The sequence below is a fragment of the Pieris napi genome, chromosome 22, assembly GCF_905475465.1.
Source record: "Pieris napi chromosome 22, ilPieNapi1.2, whole genome shotgun sequence".
In the NCBI taxonomy this organism is placed as follows: domain Eukaryota; kingdom Metazoa; phylum Arthropoda; class Insecta; order Lepidoptera; family Pieridae; genus Pieris; species Pieris napi.
In genome coordinates, this window is record NC_062255.1 from 6,424,095 (window position 1) to 6,450,853 (window position 26,759).

The window sequence follows — 26,759 nt, forward strand, 5'->3', positions numbered from 1 at the left end:
ATTTTGTTTTTTAATATTAAGTATTAAGATAATTACTATCGAAGTATAATGAAGTAACTGACAGTACTTCCCGCACATACTACAATCATACACTTTTATTGGATTACATTATTAACATTCTGAAACGCACTTCGGGTCGGTTTTATAATTTTAAATTCAGAATAAGCAATTAGTAAGATATTCAGATTTGTTCTTCTATTTTAACTGGATGTATGTTTTTATAAAGTCGGTACTATACAACTTCCCAGATTTAGTCTATATGGAATCGTCTTACTGTACTGTTGCTAGGTGAGGGGTACCGGGTTCGATTCCCGGTTCGAGGGCAAGTTTTAATTTAATTTAAATTTGTTCTCGGCCTTTGAGAGGGTTGTGCGGTACCGGGCGAGTGCCTAAACCGTACATGGAGGACACGGTCGAATATCTAAAGACAAGCACGAATTATTAAAAATTATATACTTGACGCTGGCTAATGCACAAATCGTGCCAGAGCCATAAAAAGTACTGTATTTTATGGAGGGTAAATGGCTACCCATCTGATGTTAGATAATAATATTTGTACACAGATACAAAATGTCAGAAAAAAATATCAAAAAGTTCTTTTGTTTCACCTACAAGTGATTAATTTTAACTGAAAAAGTTTAATTTACGACCTTCGAAGCTTTTGGTAACATCTGGTATCACCGCGATAGAGATGTTGCAATTTCGTAATGATAATAAATCGTCACTAACAGAGGCTGTTGGCACCTAGCCAACTCAGAAATGGGATTTTACATGCGAAAAAAGCGTATTGTAAGGCGCCTAACTTATTGAAGGCATACTGAAGCAAAGTTCTTGGCAATATTAAAATATTCACTCTTTATTTATTATAAATTTCGTCACCTTTATTATCAAAGTAGCTATTCAGGGTAATGACTAAGGACTCCCACACAAAACTGCGAATTCGCATCGCATCGCAGGTACTTGCGATGCGAATTTCTGCGATACGATTTCCTGCGGCAAACCGTTTGGTAGGGCGACCATTACTTCGTAGTCAGCCGTACTGGACGTGTTTTTAGGAAGCGTAAGATGGATTGCAAAAAGATTATTGCACTGCTGTTATTGTTAAATATATATAAAAGAAAAAGAAGATTTTGGGTTCATCCATTTATTACGATTATGAACTCTGATGCAAACTTTCACAGACGCTCTTCCACGCATCTTGCTTAATAAATTTATTTTTATAATGTTCATCACTTGTGTCCCAAAGGACGGGACGCTCCTCAATCATATCATCGCAAATTCCTGCGATGCGAATTCGCATCGCATCGCAGTTTTGTGTGGGAGCCCTAACGCCATTACGCATCCTCGATAACTGATTCACAACGCAAAGGAATTTTCAATTCGAACAAGAACCAAACGAAGACACACCTTAGTCATATGTTTTTAAATAAAAAAAAATTTGCTACTTTTATAATCAAAGCGATCGAATGCAATTTCAAAATAAGAAGAGATTATAATTAAATTTCATTTTATATTATTCATGTCTCGCTGTTTGCCTGTATAATTCTTATGAATCGATCAGTCGATATAACGTATCTACGAAACCCACAAATTAGATTTATGAGGTCATAGTGACATATTTCACGGAAATAATATTTTAATTGAGTGGATAATTAAATAAATATTAGAATACGTCTTTCCGTACTAATTTTAATTGATAACAGTGTTAGTTAAAGCGCAAGGCATAGCCACGCGCAACTTAACGGATTGTCTGACTAGACGGGTCCTATGTTTGATTTCTGACTGAAAATGTTTCGGATAAATAGGACAATGGTACAGAATTTCCTAAAGAAAAAACGGACGCATGAGATTTCAAGTAACAATCTTTAAATGCAAACATAAGGAATGAACGGTTTCCTCCAACAGTTTCCTTTCAAGTCACAGTTATATTGTAGATATACCACATAACGACAATTTAATTGAGCAATATTCACCAATAAATGATCATTTTATTAAGCCCAGTGTTATGAAATGCGAAACACATTAAACGAGCTATTAAAACCGAATCAATTTTGTCAATGTAAATACTAAATTGGCGGCAATGCGTGAATTCGCCTCTTGTTAATACCAGCCATTTATAAACCATTGATTAAAACCATTACGAAAGCTCCATTATGAATGGATATAAGCCTTTTTGTGTAGGTATTATGATATCTATGATTTGTTTCGCGATACAATACGCGTAACATTTGTTTAATGTAATTGAATTGTCAATACGAGCTGTTGTTTTAAACTTAGAATCTTGTGGTTCGAAAACTTAATATTGAAATCGGGAATGATTATTTTATATTAAATTCAATAATTTACTAGTTGGACCTTCCATGAAAAGTGCATTGTAATGCTATTTTTCTAGAAATTATCTTAAATTACTTTAATTGTATCAAAACTTTATTCTATTGAAGGTCATTTCAAAGACTTTTTTATAGAACCGGGGACATATGAGCAGGACCTGAAGAAATGAAACCGCTGCCCTCAATGTCAGAGGGTTCGCGAGTGCGTTGCCGGCCTTTAAAAAGTTGTACCAGATATGTTATACACGTACAAATAAACGTTAACGACGTTTCATCAACCAAAAGAGTGAGGGTATTAGAAAGTATATTTTATTATTGGACCGTTGATACACGCCTTAAATATTATGAGGAAAAATACAGTGAAATTCCATTTGAGATTCTGCCTACAGTTTTCAAGGCATAACTTTGATCATTAATAATTATTAATTGATTCATCTTGTATTTAAAATTCTTTCTTAAAAATTGTCTCCTAGTGACATTCCAGCTTTCCTAGCATTATACGCTGAGGTATTACATTGAAGCAACGCACATGTCGTCGCTGTAGAATGATAATCTCGTAAGTAAGTTGACGACTCATTGGTCTAGTGGTTAGTACCCCTGACTGCGAATCCATGGGTCCCGGGTTCGATCGCCGGCTGAGACAAACATCGATGTGATGAGCATTTGGTGTTGTGCTTAGGTCTTGGGTGTTTAAATATGTATTTATATATCTATCTATAATATATATGTATATCCGTTGCCTAGTACCCATAACACAAGCTTCACCAGCTTAGCATGGGACTAGGTCAATTGGTGTGAATTGTCTTTAAAAAAAAAAAGTCCAGAGAACCAAACATTACAGGAAACGAAAAAATGATTCATTTTGTCAATGTTCGTTAAAATATTTATTTTTGTCCATAGTTTTAGATGGTTAAAAGGACTTATTTATTAAAAACACTAGCTGACCCGGCTAACTTCGTTCCGCCTTAATAATAATATCGTTGTTACTTTAGTTAAACTTATTTTAGGATTTCATTAAGGTGATAACTTTTTTTGCAAATAGAGAAATGTTTTATTGCTTGCCATTGCAAAAGAAGAATGGCAGTTTTACACATTAGGCCTCTTCTCTCTATCGCCAATATTGCGATACTGCATGTTAAAGCACTTTCTGCTTTACAACATTTTTTGATGAGGTAACACATGTTTTCGATCAAGATCAAAGCCTGGTTATGCATCTTCTCATTTACCTCAAGTTCGGAATTTCTTGAAGTGACACGAATTCGACGTAAAATGATGCGTAGTTTTGTCAACAAATGTCACCACATGCCGTGTGCATTCGTAAAATTAATTAATTTATTTATTGTTATTCGATAACTTATCCGATATTTTATTACTTATTCTGCTATTCGGAGTGGAGAAAAATCCATCAAAAAAGACATAACTAACATCGGTCCAGCCGATCTCGAGTTATAAGTGTTGTAACAAACACGACTTTCTTTTATATATATAGATAAATAAGTCCATGTTTATGCCAGTTACATGACATAAGTCTAAGAATAAAAAATAAATGGTTTTTTGACATACGAGGTTATCATTCTACAGTGACGATATACAGTTTTAAAGTGTTATTTCTTGTTTTCTTTAGCTTCATTCAACTTACCTAACAGGTGTAGTGGCTCCAGAGCCAGCTCTCGAAGGGGATGGAAGTTCAGCACTGGGCGGTGTAGCATGGGACACCAACCACGCATCCACCACTTGTCGCGGAGCTTTTCTGAAAATTATTAATCCAAACACTTAAATAACAATTTAAGTTATTTGCTTAAGCTAAGGAATTTAAAGTCATCTAGTTAATAAGTAATCATTCTGGGGGACCTTTGGCAATACAAATGTGTAACTAGAGTTATAAACGCGAACGAATTTGTTTGTTAATTTTTGACGTGACAACGTCTTATAATTCGATGGAGCCGGCTGCACGCACGAAAAAACATGACTCTTGCGGCGTTACCTCGCTCTGAGGCGTTCCATTTAAGGCTTGAAGTGCAAGCGAGAGCGCGAAGCGACAGAGAGGCACAATCGGACTCCGCGCTCTTCAGCGTTCGACATCTGTCTCTCTCCTACTTGAGTGAGCGATTCGTGACGTTGTCACGTTCAACTATCGTCAGTAAACCGACTTTACAGACAACCGATTTTTTTAGGAGGGATAATGTTTTGATGTGCGTATCAACTGAATTGTGGAAAATGTAGTGATTCAATGTTTAGGCAGATGTGCCTATCACCTGGTTTTCATATGAAAAACACACGTAATTCCGACAAGTACCTGGTACAATTTTCACTAAACAGCGATTTTTTATTTTATTTTAATGAATTAATCGGTGGCGCATCAAACTTTTTAGGTCTGGGCCTCAGATTTATGTATCTGTTTCATGATCATTTGTTAATCTAATAGGCAAGGTGATCAGCCTCCTGTGCCTGACACACACCGTCGATTTATTGGGTCTAAGACAAGCCAGTTTCCTCACGATGTTTTCCTTCACCGTTCGAGCGAATGTTAAATGAAAGAAAGAAAGTGCATTGATGCGCAGCCGGGGATCGAACCTACGACCTCAGGGATGAGAGTCGCTCGCTGAAGCCAACACTGCTCCTTTTTTTATTATTATATTCATGTATAATACGTATTCTGGTTAAGAAATTGGGCCGCTGGCATTAGACAACTACCCACAAACTGTAATACACAAAACGTGACGTCAAATTCACCTTATGTTGTTTGTTTTAACTACGAGTCAGCTTCGAACTTTGATCGTAACAAAATATGTTGGGAACGTGAATTTTTATTGTTTCGCTTTCGTAAATATAGCACGTTGTAACCGAGCAAGTTAGAAATATTTTATGCAAAATTACTTTTAATGGAATTACTAATGTACAGACCACAAATTTCCGTAAAGTTGTTTGAAAATATTTTGTTTAAGTAAATTATGGTGAAAAATTATTAAGCTTGCATCCAGATTAAGTTACAGTAACCTACAGTTAAATATTACAAAAATCTAAAAAAACTAACTTCTGCCCGCAATATTCGAGGTTTCATGAATTTTGAAGAAATATTTAACTAAATATAACAAAATAATATATAATAGTAGCATAGTGTTAAATTGGCCCACTCAGTAGGCTCACAGTAGACACTCGAGCAAAGATAGATAAAGTAATATATATTATTACTTTATCCATCTATATACGTATATAATATATATTGCCAAAATATTTTACAACCTTTGAACAATGATAGTTTTTTTTTAATTTACACATTAAACATACACATAAAAACAGTTTAAATAAGTTATTAAGCAACGGGCCTTATCGCTAACAAGTGTTTCCTTCCAAGCAACCCTTCTATGGAAAAAAAAAAGAAATACCTACTGAGGATAAAATATAAGTGCATAAATAATTAGCAAAAAAGTACATGTAACACTAGAAATATAAACTATACTAAATGAAAAACTAAAAAGTTAATTTACAAAGGACCAAAATGAATTACACACCCTAATGAGAATCACATTATTACTAAAATCTGTTTGGTAGTTTGAGATGATCGCGTTCATGTCATGGTGTTCTATGTTGACATTCCAAATGCTATTCTAGTAAGCCCAAAGCCTTAATACAAAATATTAATGGTTTAAAATTTTTATCTACATAATATGGCAGTAATAAAAGTTTAATTTTCTTATAATATACAACAATTTAATGGGTAATAAAATCTGTTAAAGCTATCTAGTATACGTAGTACATTAGCGACAATGTTAGGATAGGTAATAGTTATAACGATAAAATTATGTTGCTGCACATTAAAATCATTGTCAAAGGGTTATTACTTTTAATATCAAACGTTAAGGCCTTTAGAAATACCTACCGATTTGGATTAACAAAATAAAAAAAAACTAAATTAAGATACATCTTTTAGAAATATTTCAATTTTTTATATTGTCCTGTTGCAGATTTTAGGCGCTGGTTCTATACCTCCCTGAATACTGGTTGGTCGGCCAGTTTCATGTAATATAATTAAAAACGTTTTTATATAAAACTAGCGGGCCTGGCGAACATCGTACCGCCTAACAGTCTATTCTTTATTTTTTTTAAATACTTATTCTGCTATTCGGGATACCGGTCTAGCTAGTAAGATAAAAAAAGAAAGTTGATAAGACAACAAATACATTATGTCAAAAATAAAAAATTACCTTCCCGGAACCCCTCCACTAACACTTGAACTTTATGGTATGGTATTAAAGTTCAAATTAACTTTTAAGTATTATTACGAATATTTTGTATGGGAATATAGAAATGTTGTTTTTAGACTTATTCACTCATTTTTTAATTTTTCTCTCCGTAAGAACCATCCTCGTACTTCAAGGAATATTATTTAAAAAAAATCAGACAAATCGGTCAAGCCGTTTTCATGTTATGTCGTGACAACGAAAAACGGGTTTCATTTTTATATATATAAAATATATGTTTTTTCGAGCAAAATCCAATATTCAGGTTAGGTAATGAAACTGTATTTTTAATTTATTCCTTGTTTTACAAAAACCTTCTCTATCAGATTCAAAAGCTCAATAATTATTCAGATATCAAAGCACATACAGACTATATCGAAATATAAACAACGGCATGCTGGCGGTGATAGCAAGAGGGCTAGATTGCCCTTACATGAGTCACTGCAATGGACGACATATATAATATATATATTAAAATATACTCTAAAATAATTTTTAGCACAATATGATTACTAATAGTACCAAACAAAATGTACCTTAATGTACCTCAATTCTCTTTACGAGTCAGGTCAAATAAATAAATTCTTTGTTTATTTACACTTGTAAACATACCTATATACTTATATATAGGTACGTAAATATATATATGACGGCGCCAGTACCGCCGTAAGCGTCTATATTAATAATAGATTTACTTATTTTAAACTATAATTAATGCTGTTAGATGATTGATTAAAATAGAGTTATAATTTGAAATTTAAGTGGCATTTTATTTATTAATATGTCTGACCCCAATCGATATACGTATAGTTTTATATTCTCTGAACGCCATTATTACTTAGATGACTGACTTGTACAATATTATTCTGGCCGTAAGCAGTGTTCACCGCTACTTTATTGGACACTTTATAAGATTGCCGTTTTGATAGCTTGTAATGTTAATTCATTCAACTTCCTTATTGCCTTCTTTGTCTAGATGTTGAATGAGAAAACTACAACATTAAATGAACGAACCATAAAATAATTTAATATTTAAAAGGCAACCACGTTATTCCCTTGAATCATGATAGTCTCGAGTTCCTGTCGAAATGTGAAGACTAAAGGCTGACGAGATGATAACCAGTACGGGATGAACCATGATACCTAAGGTAGCAGACGAAGACCTACGGATAGGAGCAGAGTTTAAAGGTGGAGGAACTTTCTCAAAACTATTGGGCAGGCTCACCAAATTAAGGGCTTGAAGTTTTCGACACTTTAGGAGAAGGCGAGAAATGAATAACCTCTTAATATAGTTTAATTTAAATCTGCTTTTGTGACATAATATCTACTTTTCTTAGTACATTTAAGATGAAATATTATATTTATTAATTTTCATTGCACAACACATTGTCTAAAAATAGTAAAGCGGTGTTCCATCATTTGGGACTTTAGATACTTTTATTTATGTTTTCATATTTATAATTATTTATTAATATAATATATAAAATTCTCGTGTCACAATGTTCGTTCCCATACTAATTTTTGTATGCATATTCAGTAAGCCTGAGAACCGGCTACTATCTTTCAAACCCCTAATAGTAAGGGTGGTCCACCCCTAAGTTTTTTACTTTTTAGATAAATTTTTTTGCTTTTATTTGTATATTATACAGCCTACAAAAATACATACAACCCTTAATATTCACCCCTTTACGATCAATCCCTATTTTTTATTAGTTAATTAAAATCTTAGTCTTGAACTCTGAGGTTTATATAGAGGAAAATTCACAGGAAAACCTAAAAGTTTTCATACCAGAAAACCGAACAGTCCCTGGGGTAGCATAACAAAATATGTACTAAAAAGGTAGGCTAAGTAAAATCACATTAAGGAGAAACGAAGTTCGCAGGGGCAGCTAGTATTAATATATTTTTCTATAAAATCTAAGACACTATAATATATTTTATTTAATACCTTAACAGGAAACCAAGCTTCAAAATCAAATTACTCGAGAACAAATTAACTAGTGACGAAGTTGTTAACTCGATTCGCTGCAAAACTTTGCAAAGAGCTCACGTTAACTAAATTCAAGCAAATTTACACAATAATTGATTTTAAAGGTTTAGATTAGCATTGTTACTAACATATCATGATATAATAAATACTTAAACAATTATTATAAATTGACTCGCATAACTTTTTAAGTATTTTCTTGTTAGTGGTAAGCTTTTGACTCTTTTTGGCTTAATCTAAGTAAGCATTAAAAATTAATTTTAAAACCTTAAAGAAATGAAGAAATCATCAGTTAATCCAATAGTGACATTTATAATTATGTAAGAGGGTTTTTATCATCTATACTAATATTATAAAGAGAAACGATTTGATTGTTTGTTTGCATTGAATAGGCTTCAAAAGTACTGGACCGATTTTCAACATTAAAAACGTTATCCCTGCGAACATTGGCTATAGAATATTTACAAAAAGAAAAAAAAAATCCGTGTACGCTGTTTAAACTATTGACAATAGAGCAATAGACATACCATACAATATTTTAGAAGAGATTAATCTACAAAAAAGTCTGCGATACCATAAATCTAACAAATAAAAAAATGTTTTTGCATTTACCGAGAAAAGCTTCAGTCTATATAACATCGTGCTAGGACCTATTCTATGCATTGGGAATGGCTTTAACATTAATACCTGTGTTCTTTTCGATCCGAAATATATATATTATATAAATAACAGACTTAGCAATAGAAAGAAATCTAAAAGTTATTCTTGACTCATTCATCAAAAACTTACTCGCTTTCCCCAAGTTGTAGATAATGAATTTGCCCGTTCGTTAACAAACTTCTTGCCCTTTACAATTCCTAGATGCTATATTTTAGTTTAACTTTAAATTTGACGAAATTATAAATACCGTTATTAATTAACTCACCCGCGATATTGCGTCCTAAAATTGCATATTATAATCGGAGCGGATTCTACTAAAAGAGGAAGACTGTGAATTTGCATTCTCCCTTGCATAACACATGGATGCGAAACTTGTTGTCTGACAGTCATAGAGAAAGACTTGAGAAGTGTCAAAGGGCAACGGAAAGAAGTATGCTATATAAGTTCGTATAGACTTAAATTGGAAATGTACAAGCTGAGGCGCAAAGTTCAATCCAAGAGATGGGACCAGAAGACCTCTTCATAGCATACAAAGTTTTGTATGAAAATAAATTTTTATTTAAGTTTAAATGTGAATATTCACAGTAAAGTAAAGTAAAAAATCATTAAATCATATAGGTAACATAATATGACTCGTCAGTAAAGAAATACATATGAATGCTTCTAATTTTACATTTACTGCCAGTTCTCAAATCAAGGGCGTAGAACGGAAGAAAAGAACTGGTAATATACTCTCCGCCACTCTCTTTAATCGCCATTTTTTTACACAACGTTTGTTAGCTGCAACCATTACACCATGTTCCACATGACATATCAAGTAATTAATAATAATAACATAAATTTAAAAACAAAGACTTGTCCTCTATCAGCAGGAGGCATGGTGAAATAGGAGCACGCACTTACATTCTCTTGGGAACAACACGATAGCTTACCTTAAGAAATAATCATGCACGAACTCCTGGTTCTCATCCAGCCAGGCTTCTGTCCGCGCACACTCCGCGTCGTAGCAGGCAGGCGCGGGCATGCCTGCGCCCGCGCCACCTGACGGCTCTTCTATGCTCCGGAGCTGTAGACCTAAAACAAGACAAAGGGTATTGAGTGGCGAAAACATCAAATTATTAGTAAGCAAAATAGTCTTACTAAACCATAGCTATGACGAAAATGGTAACAAGTTTGAAGTTAGTATTTTTGGAATTTTATTCGGAATATCCACTAGTTTTAAAGGTAGGCCCTTAAATAGAGTAATTTATAGAGAAGTTATAATTCTTTTGGCGCGATGGAGAAAAATGATGAAAGTGAATTTTTACGATGCGCGTGCACACCGTCACCTAAATTCTACATCGTAAAGTTAGTTCCAGGTGGCATGAAAATCGATAACTATGTTCAAGTTGTATATTCTAGTATTTTTATATTTAGAACACGTGTTTCGTAACAGTACAATTAAACAGTGTGAATAAATAAATATTATTTTGGTGTTTTTATTAAATCAATTTCATATACGACGGTGATAGTATTTACAAAAAAATTATTATTAATTTTTTCCATAAGCCAAAGAAGTATAACTTCTAACGCGTGTACATAAGTACACACACTCCTTTATTTTTTTTACATATAAAATACTTTCAACCATAATTGTATTCTTGCAAGTTCTTTGTTCTACGCTCTTTATAGATTTAAGAAAAAATACAAAAAAATATGTGACGGTGGAACACAAATTTGATTTGTGAATACAAATTGAGAACCTTTTTATATTGACCGTCATTATTGTAAATTGTGTAAATTTTATACGAGATTTCACAAGAGATTTTATACTAAGCATCAGAATAAGTCGATATATGGATAGGTCTATAGTCAAATTGGTGAGAAAAAATTTGCACACCTCGTGTTTGCAGCCTAAAATAAAGCGTGCTTTGCGGAAAGGAACGAACTAAACAACTCTGGAATTAAAAATCGTAATTTGACGTATTTCTAACTCACAAATTATTAATAAAGACTACTATAATATTTTGAGGTCAATTTTTTTTGTAAAAAAGTTTTACAAAATCTTACCAAATGGCCTAGTACTGGAAAGTAATCGAAACATGATGAAATTGTCTTCTTCGTAATGAAGACAACACGAAACACCACTATAATTATTAATTATTCATCAATATTAAATTTAACTTAGGAGACGACCGTTCTGCGTCCGCGCACGCCGAACAAAGGAAAGAGCTTCGCAAATTATTTGACATTTAAATTTTAAGGAGTGAGGGTAGTTTAAATTTTTCTAATATAACGTACATCTGGTTACAAAGACATTTACTTCAAATTACATGATAATTATGTTTAGTTTTAAAATGTAGTTAGTAAAGATTCTAGTTTACGATAGCTAAATGATTTTTTTTAAATTAATTTATTCCATTCTTCACAATAAGACAAATCAATATACCTATGTTAAGAATAAATTGTTGGTGGAAAAACATTTTATAAGTATCTATATAATCAACACATTTAAAATTCTTTTTCCTGTAACAAAATTTACACTTTTGTCATCAAAAAATAAATATATGTAAAACGCTTCTAATTTTATATTTACTGCCAGTTCTCAAATCAAGCGCGTGGAACGGAAGAGAAGAACTGGCAATAAACTCTCCGCCACTTTTATTTTTTACCCTACACGAGTCGAATTAAGTAGTATGGATACCTAATTAATAAAAATATAAACTAATGCTAGAAAAAGTCCAACGTTGGGATATGAATTACCCGAACAACGGAGCAGTCGGCAATTTACTTAGCACTAAATGTTTTGAGGGGTAAAACAGACTGCATAGACCTGCTTTCAGAATTGCTTAAACTGTATGTGACTGAAAAGTATTTCTGAACCCGGAGGAATTCCCCTACAGTCACCGTTTAACCGTTTCCTCAGTTCTGCACAAAAGCTGGATATATATGTGACTGGTTTAGGAAGACTGCGCGATGAAGTCATTTTATTTATTAAAGGCCAAAACCAATATGCAATCTCAATCCAATTTTAGCTGTCATAGATCGACAATTCAATCTATTTCTAAAGAAAAGCATACCAATCCATGGACTGAGATACCAATCGAATTATTCAAACAATCTGTATGAAATAAAATTTGTTAGTATTTAAGTGTGTAAGTTTGTATATATATTATTGTTTGGCATCTATGCTGTAAAGAAATAAATCAAGGGAAAACAATTTGTATTACTATTTTGACACTATCCTCACCTTCCCAATCATAACAAACCATTATTAAAACTTTATAAACGAATTAAAACATTTATCAAATACAATATATAACACTTATAATCATGTTGACATACGTCAGTAAAGACAAAACAGTATTTACTTAAAAAGGCCGGTTAATTTATAAAATACTAGCTGACACAGAGAACCTTACATGACAGATACGAAACCCATTGTGTATTGGACTTTTGGAACGAAGTTCCTTATCGCGCGTTGTGAAAGGGGGCTAGACGGAAAAAATTCTTACGAAAAGTTGTCACGACACTTTTTTGCTATTTGCTATTGTAATACACCGGTTCTCGTCCGATCACCGAAGTTAAGCAACGTCGGGCTAGGTCAGTACTTGGATGGGTGACCGCCTGAGAACACCTCGTGATGTTGGCTTTTTTTTTCGTCGTAAGATTGGTGTCGAGAAAATCTATCATACTGTTATGATACCAATTAACATATAAATTAATCGAAAGGAATTTCGATCCATCCGGGTGTCCCTTGACACCTCTAAAGTTTTATTTTTAAATGTATTTATTCTTCTGTTGTTCGGGACGGATACAAATACAAAAAATCATGAAACATAAAAATCGGTACAGTCGATCTCGAGTTATAAGTTCGAACAAACCCGACTTTGTTTTATTTATTAAGTTAAAATGTTTACTTTCAATGAGAGAACTAATTTAATAGTGTTCATGCCTTCATCAACGATTTTTGTATTGAATAATATATACATACATACTAATGTTATAAATATGAAAGATTTGAGTATTTGTTTACATTGAATAGACTCCAAAATTACTTAACCGATTTATAAAAATCTTTCACCGTTTCTATTGAGGTGAAAATGCGCTTACGCAAGCCGGCGACAGATGTCGAGCTTGACGCGGGAAGTTTGGGGTTGGCCTATACTGGGGAAGTGGAAGCGAGACCCACATAAAACACCTCAGCCCTCCACACGCCCTTAAGATGCGCTCAAAAATGAGGGATCCTAACTAAAACTCCAATATTAACACTACATTATTGTACAAAGTGTGCAAAATTGACCTATAAATCCCTTACATGCGCGAAAACGATTGATGATATAACAAAATAACGTATTACTACTTTGCAAGACATTATCTACAAAGTGTTGTGACAGCATATGTCTAGTTATTAATGTTATGTCACAATCTCAAAAACAATAAAACAATAATATCCAAACGCAAAAAGAAACGTGTATGTGCGTATGTTAAAATGTATATATTTTTTTATAATATCCCTGCGAAACCGGGGGCCTTAGTATATTATAAAGCTGAAGATTTAGTTTGCTTGAAGAAACTACTAAACTTTAGAAAGGTCTTTCCTAGATGTGCAATTAATATTAGTATCTTTGCACTTTTACACTTGCTTGTATGGTGAAAAGGATAAACGCGAGGAAAATGTCTCAAACTCATCAAATTTGTGTCTAAAGTATGACAAACGTATGTCAAAAATGCAACATTTGACCAATGGGATTCTTAGCCCTTAGTTCCCACTGTAAATAATCTAATCTACAATCAGATATCTTCTAATGTAATCTCTTTTGCATAAATTAATTAATAACTTCTAGTTGGAACAATAGGTACATTCAGTTAATATTAACATTTCAATTTGAAAATTATCAACGTAAAGCTTCAGTCCCTATACAATCGGAACCCAATCAGTCATATTAGAAATTGTAGACAAGCCCCCGCTTAGTAGGCGCAAATACATTGTTCATACAAAAGGGATTAATCATTCGAGTGAGGTTTTAATCATAACTTTCAGCTTTTCATGTGAAATTATATGCGCAAATTAACGGTATTAATACGCAATTAATTCGAATTCCATGTAAGGTAATTTCCACATTTTACTGTAAAAAATGCAATAAAATACAGTGTAAACTCTTTATAACGAATCAAAGATCCGAACATTTTTATTCATTATAGAGAGGGGTCGTTATAGGGAGGGAAGAAATAATGTGTGGGTATTGGGTTAAACCAAATAACTTTAATTCATTTTTTACGTTATAGTGAGGTTTTTGTTATAACGAACGACGTTATAATGAGAATACACTGTAATTACAAATGCCATAGGAACAAAAAGATTTAGTAAATATATGTGTTACTAATATTGTTTTCGAGGGACTTTTGCAATAAATAATAAAAAGTAGTAACATACAGAGCGTAGGAAGCGCTGCCATAAAACATAATAACTAATAAAATAAACTAAGCAATAAATATAAATTATGACAAATTTAATACTGGCAACACTCTAGCCCATAAGACTATATATTTATTTTCTTTTTCCTATATTCGTCAGGCAAAAATTCAATGACATTGACCGAATAATCTCGCATTGTCAGATTGTACACAGATTAAACACGATTAATAATAAAACCACATTTTATTTATTAACATTACTATTTCTGTTTAGTTTTGGTCTTAAATATAACTGTTGGTAGGACCAACAGTTAGATACTCTAAACAATTAGATAATACATATTAATATTGAAATACCGAAAATCACCGCTTCAAACCTTAACATAGTAAACTGTGTTGAGAGGAAATCTTATACTGTACTATAATATACGGAGAACAAAAACTTTGCGTGACCAGTTCTAAACTACAATATTTGTTCGGTACCAGCTGTTCGATTTTATCTCGCAAGTTGGGACTATTTACAGTTTATATAACGCCCGCAGATAGGGGCACTGAGCGGCCAATTCACAAACTTAGGAAGTAATTTTAACAATTTACTTCTTGAGATCATTGAGCACGCGTCCTAGAACATACTGTTTCAACACACACATGTACTATGCTTCCAGAAATCTTCAATCTTTTTATTTATAACAACTAAGTTAGTTTTTGCGGTTCAATTACTCATTCTTTTTTTTCTGTCGGGCTGTGAATATTATTGATTTAGCTAGAAAAGTCAACACAGTATTACATATGTATTTTTACGTGTATCTTAGCGACTCGAATTGTTGTTTAAATCCGTTAATGAATCTCATTTAGACACTAAAATTGTCTTAACAACAGTATTAAAGTAGATGGCACTTATAGCTATATATTAGTTATATATCTATATATATAAAAGAAAGTCGTGTTTGTTACAACACTTATAACTCGAGAACGGCTGGACCGATTGCCATGGTTTTTGATTTGTTGGATTTGTTTCCGTCCCGAATAGCAGAATAAGCAATAAAATATCGGATAAGTTATCGAATAACAATAAATAAATTAATTAATTTTACGAATGCAAAAACCATATGGTGCCATCTGTTGACAAAACTACGCATCATTTTACGTCGAATTCGTGTCAGTTCAAGAAATTCCGATCATGAGGTGAATGAGGAGATGCATAACCATGCTTTGATCCTGATCAAAAGATGTTGGATATCAGAAAGTGCTTAACATGCAGTATCGCCATATTGACGCTAGAGAGAAGATGCCTAATGTGTAAAACTGCCATTCTTCTTTCGCAATAGCAAGCAATAAAACATTTCTGTATTTGCAAAAGAGTTGTATTAATGTAATACTTAACATTAATGAAATCCTAAAATAAGTTAAATTAAAGTAACCACGATATTATAAGGTTGTAGGGCGGAACGAAGTTAGCCAGGTCAGCTAGTAGCTAATAAATAGTAGTTGCTCATACAAAATGTAATATTTATTTGTTTTACGTATGTCGCGAACGCATAAATATGTCATATATTACCATATGTCTTATGTCTATTATATATATATATATCGTTACCTTACTATGTAATTATTTTGTATTTAAACACAACACTTAGATAGATATGTAAGTTTCTTCGAAATCGCAAATCATAACATAAAATCCCTCTTGAATTATACTTATATTTTTATTCTATAAAAATGACATCGTCAAGTATTTTTCACAACGAAAGCGGATTAAAGGAAAAACAAATAAAAATATTCAACGTATTTTCATAACGCATACTTGGAATCTATGACGCAATATGTATTTCAATTAAGGAAAAGTCAACTCTAGTTGTTTAATTAACATTGCGATACTAACATATGATCAGATAAACATTGTAGCGTGTCTGTTGCAATTACGGTATAGAAATAATATATAACAATTTTGTAAATTGGACGGATACGTATTAGCTCAGTTTGGGCGTCGTATCTACGTAAATAATTTAATTGAATAATAAATTATTTCAAATTCCTCGGTCTAATACAAACTATTTACATAACTGAGTCATTTATCGTATACCTTTAGTTTATAACACAAATTACCAGCACATATAATAATTAGTGTAACTAAAAAAAAAATTCAATAATAATATAAAAAAACTCTGGTATCTTTCAATAATAATGCCTTTGTTAATCTTCCTTTATATTATAATGATCAACGCATCTTAGAATTTATTATAAATATAATTTTTCTTTTTTATTTAAATAGGTAAAAATTGTTAACAGTGCTTTATGTTTATGTTTGAATGTGTATTCCGGTTTGGCTTTCGTGTATAATGTATTTGTTTGTATATTGTTTAATGAGAAGCTGTAGGAATACTGATGAGCAAATATATAAATAAACGTATCTGCTACTAAATAGTTTAAATATGTTTCGAGTTAAAATTCAAAAGATATGATACCAAAGAATTCTGTATAAGCTTCTAGATTAAATAACGCGGTTTACGATTGAGGATTTGATTAGAAAAATAATAAGCTTTTAAACTAAATTGAGTTTGTATCTTGAATTCACGACACTTTATGTCGATCACAAACTAATCTAGGTTCCAACTAAGACGTATTAAAATAATAAAATAAACGCTTTTAAATTAAATGCGTGAAAGGATTTTCTTCAATCAAGACTAAAGCATTGATATATTATATAGATTGACAAAGATTAAATATATCATAAATTTTATAACACACTAGCTGTCCCCTGCCACGCTTCACAGTGGCACATTGTTATTGAATGGTTGGTAAATGAGAAAGAAAACAAAGAAAACATTTCATATAAGTTTAATTTTGCAATACTTGTGGAAAAAAAATCATGATATAATAAAAACAAAAAAAAATAGATAAAAACAATCCTTGATGCGGATTATATACGTATATGTGCAGAACTTTTTGAGTTTTTGAAGCGTACACAAACCAACATACCATTTATATATAATACTAGCTGACCTGGCTAACTTCGTTCCGCCCTACAACCTTATAATATCGTTGTTACTTTAATTTAACTTATTTTAGGATTTCATTAATGTTAAGTATTACATTAATACAACTTTTTTGCAAATACAGAAATGTTTTATTGCTTGCCATTGCGAAAGAAGGCACATTAGGCATCTTCTCTCTAGCGTCAATATGGCGATACTGCATGTTAAGCACTTTCTGATATCCAACATCTTTTGATCAGGATCAAAGCATGGTTATGCATCTCCTCATTCACCTCAAGATCGGAATTTCTTGAACTGACACGAATTCGACGTAAAATGATGCGTAGTTTTGTCAACAGATGCCACCACATGGTTTTTGCATTCGTAAAATTAATTTATTTATTTATTGTTATTCGATAACTTATCCGATATGCTTATTCTGCTATTCGGGACGGAAACAAATCCAACAAATCAAAAACCATTGCAATCGGTCCAGCCGTTCTCGAGTTATAAGTGTTGTAACAAACACGACTTTCTTTTATAATATATAGATATATAGATGTCACCCATAAGTCCAATTCGTGCAGACTAAATTAAACATACATTATACATTAGTCCATGGAAGACCCAGTAACTACATTACATAATTGAATACAATACTTATGATTCTTAAGGAAAATTATCCAGTTGAGTTTTTCCACGGATCGACAAAAGGATAAGGAAAGTTTCAATTCCTTTCGTATTGATTAAGGAAAAGCTTTACCACAATTTTATTTCCGAATACTTATAGAAAGTTTAATGAAGTAAACATATCTAATTCTGCGTTGCGTTCATTTTATTAATAACCACACTTCTTGAATACGTTCTGTAAATATTAAATCCAGTTGATTCATTAATTCCAAAAACTAAAAATACTGTGGTTATATTAGATATTAGGTTCGCGCCAACTCTGACATGAGATCGTGGATTCGTACTCGGGCTGTACCCGATTAAATTCTATGTACACAAATTGCTTGCATATTCGGCGAGAAAGATAAGGAGAGGAAATTAGAACTAATACTCAAAGAAAGATGGAAACATACAGTATTCTGAAGCTAAGACATGATTTTGATTGGGGGTACAAATTACAAGTGCACAGGCAATAATTAAGATTTTATAATTCCAATTTGCAATTTCGTCTTGCTCATAAACACTCATAATATTACCCTTTATACATTTATTAACTGTTATCAAAATATATAGGAACATTTTGTTGATAAATATTATATTGTGACAAACAAATTCAGAACAGACGACGCTTTTATCGCTTTAATATTATCACATGGGTTTTATTTTCTTCAATTCGAGAGGAAAATATCTGAAATAAATTGTGATTTTCAATTCCATTTTTTCAAATACCGTTAGGAGAAAATACTTGATAATGTGGTATTATTCGTATAGAAACGATAAAATACGTTTTTAAATATATACGTAGTCGTAAGTTCTATATACATATGTTGAAATTATAACCCCTGCCATTCATAAATCTCTCGTCTCTTTTTGTCAATTTCTGTTTACGATTTAATAAAAAGAGATAAAAGAGTTCTTTAGTTAAATCTATAGCATATATTGATTGTGTTTGGTTAACACGAGTACACTACAATACTTTTAGTCTTGTCTCTCGCTGAATAACGTAAATATTGTAATAATTTCGCGTTTATATGCATTAAAGAAGTTTTATTTAAATGTCTACTATACATTGTCGTCGAAATAAGCCGGCCCATTTTTACTTTTCGGACTTTATGCATACAAATCTATCATTTATTCTATATCATTTCTAATCCCTAAAACCTCAATAAATGTATGTATTAAATAAATATTTTTTTTTATTAAACGCGTGGAAAACAAACATAAAACGATAATCTAAAGGCAAATACTCAAGTCAAAGTAAAATGTTTTTCTGCGCGTACGGAAAATGTTTTTTCAGGATCAAAGAAAAACTCATACTAATTTATCTAAAACCCGAAGAGTATTTTGCCAATAGTTCTTAGGAAGGGTCTCAAAGGGCCCTATAGATTACGTTATTACGTTTAAAGTTAATATAAATGTCCATAGTTAAGAGAAGATGTAAGTTGTAACCCCGGCTGTGCACCAACAGTATCTTCTATCTATGTGTCATTCAACACTCGCTCGTACCTTGAAGAATAACACCGAGAGGAAAGTAATCATACACCGAAACAGTCGACGGCTTGTGTCAGGCACAGAAAGGTGATCACCTACTAGCTTATTGCAATGAATGACAATCACGAAACAGAATCAGAAATTTGATACCAAGGGTTGTAGCACCTCTATTTGTTACATTCTTACTTATTCAAAAATTCAAAAATCATTTATTCACGTAGGTAACACAATGTACACTTGTGATTCGTCATTAAAGAAATAAATATTAATGCTTCTAATTTTACATTTACTGCCAGTTCTCAAATCAAGGGCGTTGAACGGAAGAGAAGAACTGGCAATAAACTCTCCGCCACTCTTTTTAATCGCCATGTTTTTTTTTTACACAACGTTTGTAAGGAGCTGCAACCATTACACCATGTTCCACATGACATTTTAAGTAATTAATAATAATAACATAAATAAAAACAAAGACTTGTCTTGTGTTATGTACAAGTAAACTTTGCTTTTTGCTTCCTAGAGAATCGAACCAAAGATCTCGTCTAAGAACCATTAAATAAACAAAAACCGAAATACAAAACAAAACTATGATTAGGTAATTCAATTAAAATATATGTATATAATTACGCTATCTTTCTCGTAATGTGAATACAAGGCGACTATAAGGTAGAAGATACTGCACAATCAAATCTTTAAATTTAATACAATACAATGAAAAGTTCCATTGCGGAGTAGTTTACGAGATGAGCCCCCCCCCCCCCTCGTCGACATAAATTGCTTTTATGAGTTTGGACGCTGACTACACTGACCGCCCACTCATTGACGTATAACATAAGGTTTTACTACACACCGCGGATTAAATTCCATGAAATATCGCGTGTATATTTAAATTCCTCATATTTTGGGTGAGCTATTTTAGTATATGAGTTCCGTTACGAAATAGGCTTTATAAATATTATTTTGCTATTAATTATCAATACGCGTTAGTTAAAGATATATATTGGCGCCTGGTAAATAGTACCGGTGACCCCAGAGCTGCTTTCCTCAACGAATAAGTATCGCAATACAGCGAAAAATGCTGCCAGCGTTAAAGATGCCACAGGATTAAATTTTTGAATTTCTTTCAATTTTATATCATTAATACGAGTTTTATTTCAAGATAATATTCATAATTCACATACATAGTCGCAATTTAATAATCTTTTTAGAGCATTTAAACAGCGTCAACGAATTCATAATGTAATAAACTCACGTTTATATCCGTTATTAAGTTTTATACTCGTACGAATGCACTGTAGGCGTAATCAAAGACAGTATGGTTAATATAAGATTTATAAAATGCGTATTGGTTAAACATGGGATTCTCCTTAGGGTAAGATTAGGGGAAAACATAATTATAAATAAGTATGACTTAAACTGTGATGGTCATGAATACCATCTAAACTGAATTTTACACATACATTTGAAGGTCGACTGATCAATCAAGAAGAAAAAAAAGACTGGCAACTAAATTTAGTTCGGACCATCAATATTATTATTCAAAGATAAGTGAATTACAATTTCATATCTTAAATGAAGTACTCAAAAGAGAATCTTGAATCAGCTTGAAATGTACATAAAAATGCCAGATGCTTTTTTATCCGTTTGGTAGCCCAGGTTTTGAGACTTTATATATGTAATATATATACCACATTCGTTAACTAATAATTTCACTGAACAATTTAATGTACTTTTTACACGCTTTATATTAGCTTCACCTGTATGTATGTATGTAACCGACTTCTTCGGACTCGATTTTGACCCACTTTTAACGGACAGATTTAATTCAAACTTTGCGCACCTGTCAAAGATCGATGACAATGCAATAATCCGAAAAAAAAATAAAAAAAATAAAAAAAAATAAAAAAAAATAGAAAATAAATGATAGTTTAAAAAAACTAAAAACACGCTTTTAAAGCACATCAAACTAAAAAGTGAAAAATAATTCCTAATAAAGGCTGAAAATGGTAAGAACACATGAATTGATGTGCTTTAAAAGCGTATTTTTTAGTTTTTTTAAACTATTATTTATCTTAAAGAGGAATCAAATTCTGTGAAAGTTTTTCAACGCATATTGAAGAGGTTTAGGAGAAAACTATAATGCATTTCATAACATGATGACAAATACTTTAAATAAATGTATACCCAAAACAAAAATAAACCTCAAAACTACACCAAAAAAATACTGGCTAACTAAAGGTATAAAAAGGTCATCTAAAAATAAAAGATTATTAAAAACATTTATATTAAAAAATAATAACAAAATACTATCAGAATACTATAAAAAGTATGAAAAGCTACTTAAAACTATTGTAAATAATTCCAAAAAACTTAATTACATAAAAAAAATGAAAAAGTCTAATAATGTCATAAAAACAATGTGGAATGTAATAAATGAGCGGACGAATAAAAAACCATTTAAGGAAAAACATAACGTAGAACTACAGATTAACAACGTAAAATATACAGAACCAAAACAAGTAGCTAACGCCTTCAATAACTTTTTCGCAACTATCGGAGAGACTGTAACTTCTTCACCGTCACTATCGCACGCTCGCCATTCTTCATATCAAGCAGAGCATACTTTTTTTCTCAGACCTGTGCAACCCCTAGAAATATTTAATATATTAAAAAACCTCAAAAACAAACATAGTCATGGAATTGACGAACTTCCCCCAACTCTCTTCAGAGAATGTGCAGAACTGCTGACCATGCCTCTATGTATGTTAATAGATCAATCATTTAGTGAAAGCATTTTCCCAGACTTATTGAAAATTTCTATAGTTAAGCCCATTCATAAAAAGAATTTAAAAACAAATCCCAATAATTACCGCCCAATTGCCCTTTTACCAACAGCTTCGAAGATATTTGAAAAAGTTATGTGCGATCGCATCTATCAGTTTTGTGAAAAATTTAAACTATTCGATGAGTCCCAAAACGGCTTTCGAAGACATAGATCAACCACATTGTCCGTCTTTAAATATATTCAAGGAGCACTTGACATTATTAATGACAAACAATACGCAATAGGATTATTACTCGACATGACGAAAGCATATGACAAAGTTCAATTTGACATACTATTAGATAAACTATACAATATTGGAATTCGCGGTGACACTCATGAGTGGTTCAAATCATATTTATTCAATAGACAACAGCAAGTTGAAATAGAACATTTCGATCACAAATCTTGCGAAATTCAACACATTAGATCTGAAAATAGAAGGCTGAAAGCTTCAATTCCTCAAGGAAGCGTGATAGGATGCCTTCTATTTTTGATCTACATAAATGACCTTCCTAAAGTGATGCATGAGCCATGTATTTTGTTTGCTGATGACATTTCGATATTGATATCAGGCGAAAATAAATTAGAAATTAACACAAAACTACAAATGACTATAGATAAAGCGGATAGCTGGCTAAGACTACATAATCTGGAAATAAACTACGAAAAAACTAAACTTATGACATTCCATCCCTATCAAAAAACTCAAATTGACATAAAATTAACATATAATGGTTATAACATAGAAAAGGTTCAAAAGTTCACACTATTAGGTTTAGACATAGACTCCCATATAGACTGGAAGTCTCATGTAAATAAGGTTAAATTAAAACTGTCTCGATTCGCATACGCACTTCGCGAAATTAAAAAATCCACAGATATGAAAACAGCTCTAGTCACCTACTACTCATATGCTTACTCCTGGTTAAGCTATGGTGTTATCTTATGGGGTAGCAGTGTAGATGCCACTGCCGTATTTACAAGCCAAAAAAAACTTCTGAGAATTTTAGTTAATATAGGAAATACTGACTCATGCAAGCCCCACTTCATTCGGAACAATATTCTTACTCTACCTGGCATATATATACTTGAAACATGTAAATTTATTCGCAAATATCCTAATATGTATAAAAAAAGGGAAGATACAAAAACCCTTTACTCATTAAGACCTTCTCGTAAAAACCAACTGATTCCACCTACATCCAGACTAAAGTTACATCAATCAGGACCATTGACCTCCTCCATAAAAATATATAACAAATTACCAGAAAATTTGAAGAATGAAACAAATAACCTGAGGTTTACCAAATTTCTAAAGGAATTATTATATAAGAAATGTTATTACACTGTTACAGAGTATCTGACTGATAGATTTTAATTTCTTTATAAAAGTTAAGTTTATAAATAATGTTAAGTACCTTTTCGCAACGTAAAACCAAAGTAAATATACCAAATAAATAATGTATCTTATAAGAATAGGAATGTATAAGAATATAATGAAATATAATAAAGCATGCCCTTTTAAAACATTGCTGTGCCTAGCCAAGGTCCTTATTCATTATTTTGATTAATTATGTACATAAGGAATGCAATAAAGTTTGAGTTTGAGTTTGAGTTTGAGTTTTCTCAGAAACAAAGAATTTCTCATATTATCTAAAATCCTGTAGTAAATTTTGCTACTGTCCGTAAGGTCTAAACGTTAGGAGTACATAAGCGTTATCTAGCGTTATTTTAATCAGTATTTAGTTCTTGTTCATCCAACTGTATAGGATAAACTTTATCCTCCGAATACTTAAATGCGAGTTCGACTACCCTCCACAAACCAAACGATTGTGGTCTTTCTAATGCTATTAACTCGAGTCTCTTTGATAAAGCGTTAAACAATTGAGGAGTCGAATTGCCAATTTAAGTTGAGTCGTTTTCGTTTAGTGTTTACATACTTTGATGTACATAATGCACTGAACAGAGAACGATGCCTTAATTGGAAAATGCACGGATCACAGGTGCCGACATCTTGAAGGAAACTAAAAATAGTCTATTTGAGGTAATCGTAGATCATTATCAGCTGAAGGGGGCAATTTCAAGGAAACACGATGTTTTGAAATTACTTGAAAAGGTGGGGAATTTTTGTATACTATATTATTCAGTATTGAACAAATCGTAGTTTTTTTTATGTAACAGGCGGCAAACGAGCAGGAGGCTCACCTGATGTTAAGCCCATGGACATTGCCAGTAGGCTCGCAAGTGCGTTGCCTTTTAAGAATTGGTACCCTCTTTTCTTAAATACTACCACCTAAACAAACGTTGGTGGGATTGCTATTCTTGTCGAAATAGCTGAATTATAGAGAATCTAAATTCATCATCCCTGAGTAACGCATAGGTTAAATTTATTTCCAAAATAATAAAGAAATAAATATGCGGCCCTGCGAAGCCGCTAGTGATAAAGACGCATGTCCTACATGACTATAAAACGCGATAGAAGATGTCATACGTTCAAAGATTCTTCTGAAAAACCATTAAACGTTACATAGATACACGTTTAGTACATATTTAGAATGAACATGCTGCGAACGTGGATCAAAGTTCAGATAATGATCGAATATGAAAAACTGGAGATACGTAACCTTCATGATTGAATCAATCTACAAACAAGTCAATTCTATTTTATTGAATCTATTAATACGTTTGAATCATTCTCCTATTATTATGGGACTTTATCGAAACTCTTACTTAATTTTGCTTCAGCGAATTATCGTTAATATCATTACTAATCTGTCTCTTTCCATCACAGCGTTTACATAATTTGACAGACAGAGATGAATGAGTACTTAGGTGTAAACATAAAATCAATATTACAATATAATTAATTCAAATATGCGTTTAATATATTTTACATTCTAATTGTAATAACTAGTCGCATTTATTTTAGTAAGTGTTTTTATATAACGACTAGCAGACCGGCCAAGCGTTGCTGTGGCTAAGATTTTTTTATATTACATACCTAGTAGTAAACTATTCAAGGGAAACGGTAGGAGAACACCAGTCATGGGGACCACCATGCTTTTTTGGTCCACTATCTGTTAGAATTGTGACTATCAAATAATAAACAAATATTTTGCAATAAAATAATATTGCGGGTATAAATTGAGATGTAAGCTATCCTATCTTTTAAGTTAGATCATACTGCACACGGTGTGCAAATTTGATTGAAATCGGTTCAGTAGTTTAGGAGTCCATAGCGGACAAACAACGTGACGCGTAATTTATATATATTAAGATTAATTACAGTAATTGCTATTGTTCTTAGGACACTTAGCTTCCACGTGATGTGTAAAAATGTAGCTTAAGTTCAGCTACTTTATGACACCAACGGATGGAAGCTGTATATATTAATGCTAGCTATAACCCAATGGAAACAGCCAGATGGACCTTTTAGGGTTCAGGGATTTTATAGCTTCGTATCTTTATTGGTTTTACAACTGATTCGACAAACCTATAAAATTGAAGGAAGTGATATTTTATGTGCTTTTGTAACCTATGAATAATGCTTGTGTAGATCTAGTATTTTATTTACTAGCCTCGGTTGATCCAACTTAACTTGAAACAACCTTAATTGTGTAAAAAGCCAGTGCGTGCTAGTGTGTGCTAGAGTGTATATTAGGAAAAAAAATGTATTCGAACATATCTTACATATACCAATATACCTGAACACTGATATCATGCGGCCCTCATTACATGAATGTATGACAAATACAGAAATAAAGATTTATTAAAAATCTAAATATATATAAATTACGCGTCACGTTGTTTGTCCGCTATGGATTCCTAAACTGCTTAACCGATTTCATTCAAATTTGCACACCTTATGCAGTTTGGTCTAACTTAAAAGATAGGATAACTTACATCTTAATTTATACCCCAATTTTAATTGCAAATTATTTGTTTATTATTTGATAGTCACAATTCTAACAGATGGCGCTGTGTTGAAAGTACCAACGTTTCACATTAGCTACAAATTAATGGCATAACCACCAAAAAAGCATGGTGGTCCCCATGACTGGTGTTCTCCTACCATTTCCCCTGAATAGTTAGCTACTATGTAATATAACAAAAATCTTAGCCACAGCAAAGCTTGGCCGAGTCTGCCAGTAAACATATAAAATATAACTTAGTAGTACCACCATT

The 26,759-nt window shown here is 32.2% G+C and overlaps 1 protein-coding gene across 5 annotated transcripts in view; it reads right to left on the bottom strand.

Annotated features, from left to right (window-relative positions):
- LOC125060957 (dual 3',5'-cyclic-AMP and -GMP phosphodiesterase 11) overlaps positions 1 to 26,759 on the bottom strand; it is a 201,669-nt gene that overhangs the window by 66,483 nt on the left and 108,427 nt on the right. For 4 of the 5 annotated variants that reach the window (XM_047666091.1, XM_047666090.1, XM_047666088.1 and 1 more), the window contains 2 exons: positions 10,151 to 10,292; positions 3,970 to 4,080 (listed from right to left, as the gene is read on the bottom strand). In XM_047666091.1, the coding sequence (XP_047522047.1) occupies positions 3,970 to 4,080; positions 10,151 to 10,242 (203 nt within the window). In that variant the 5' untranslated portion in view covers positions 10,243 to 10,292. Of the gene's footprint in view, positions 1 to 3,969; positions 4,081 to 10,150; positions 10,293 to 11,267; positions 11,423 to 26,759 lie in introns of those variants that run through there. The other variant, XM_047666089.1, reaches the window with a different exon arrangement.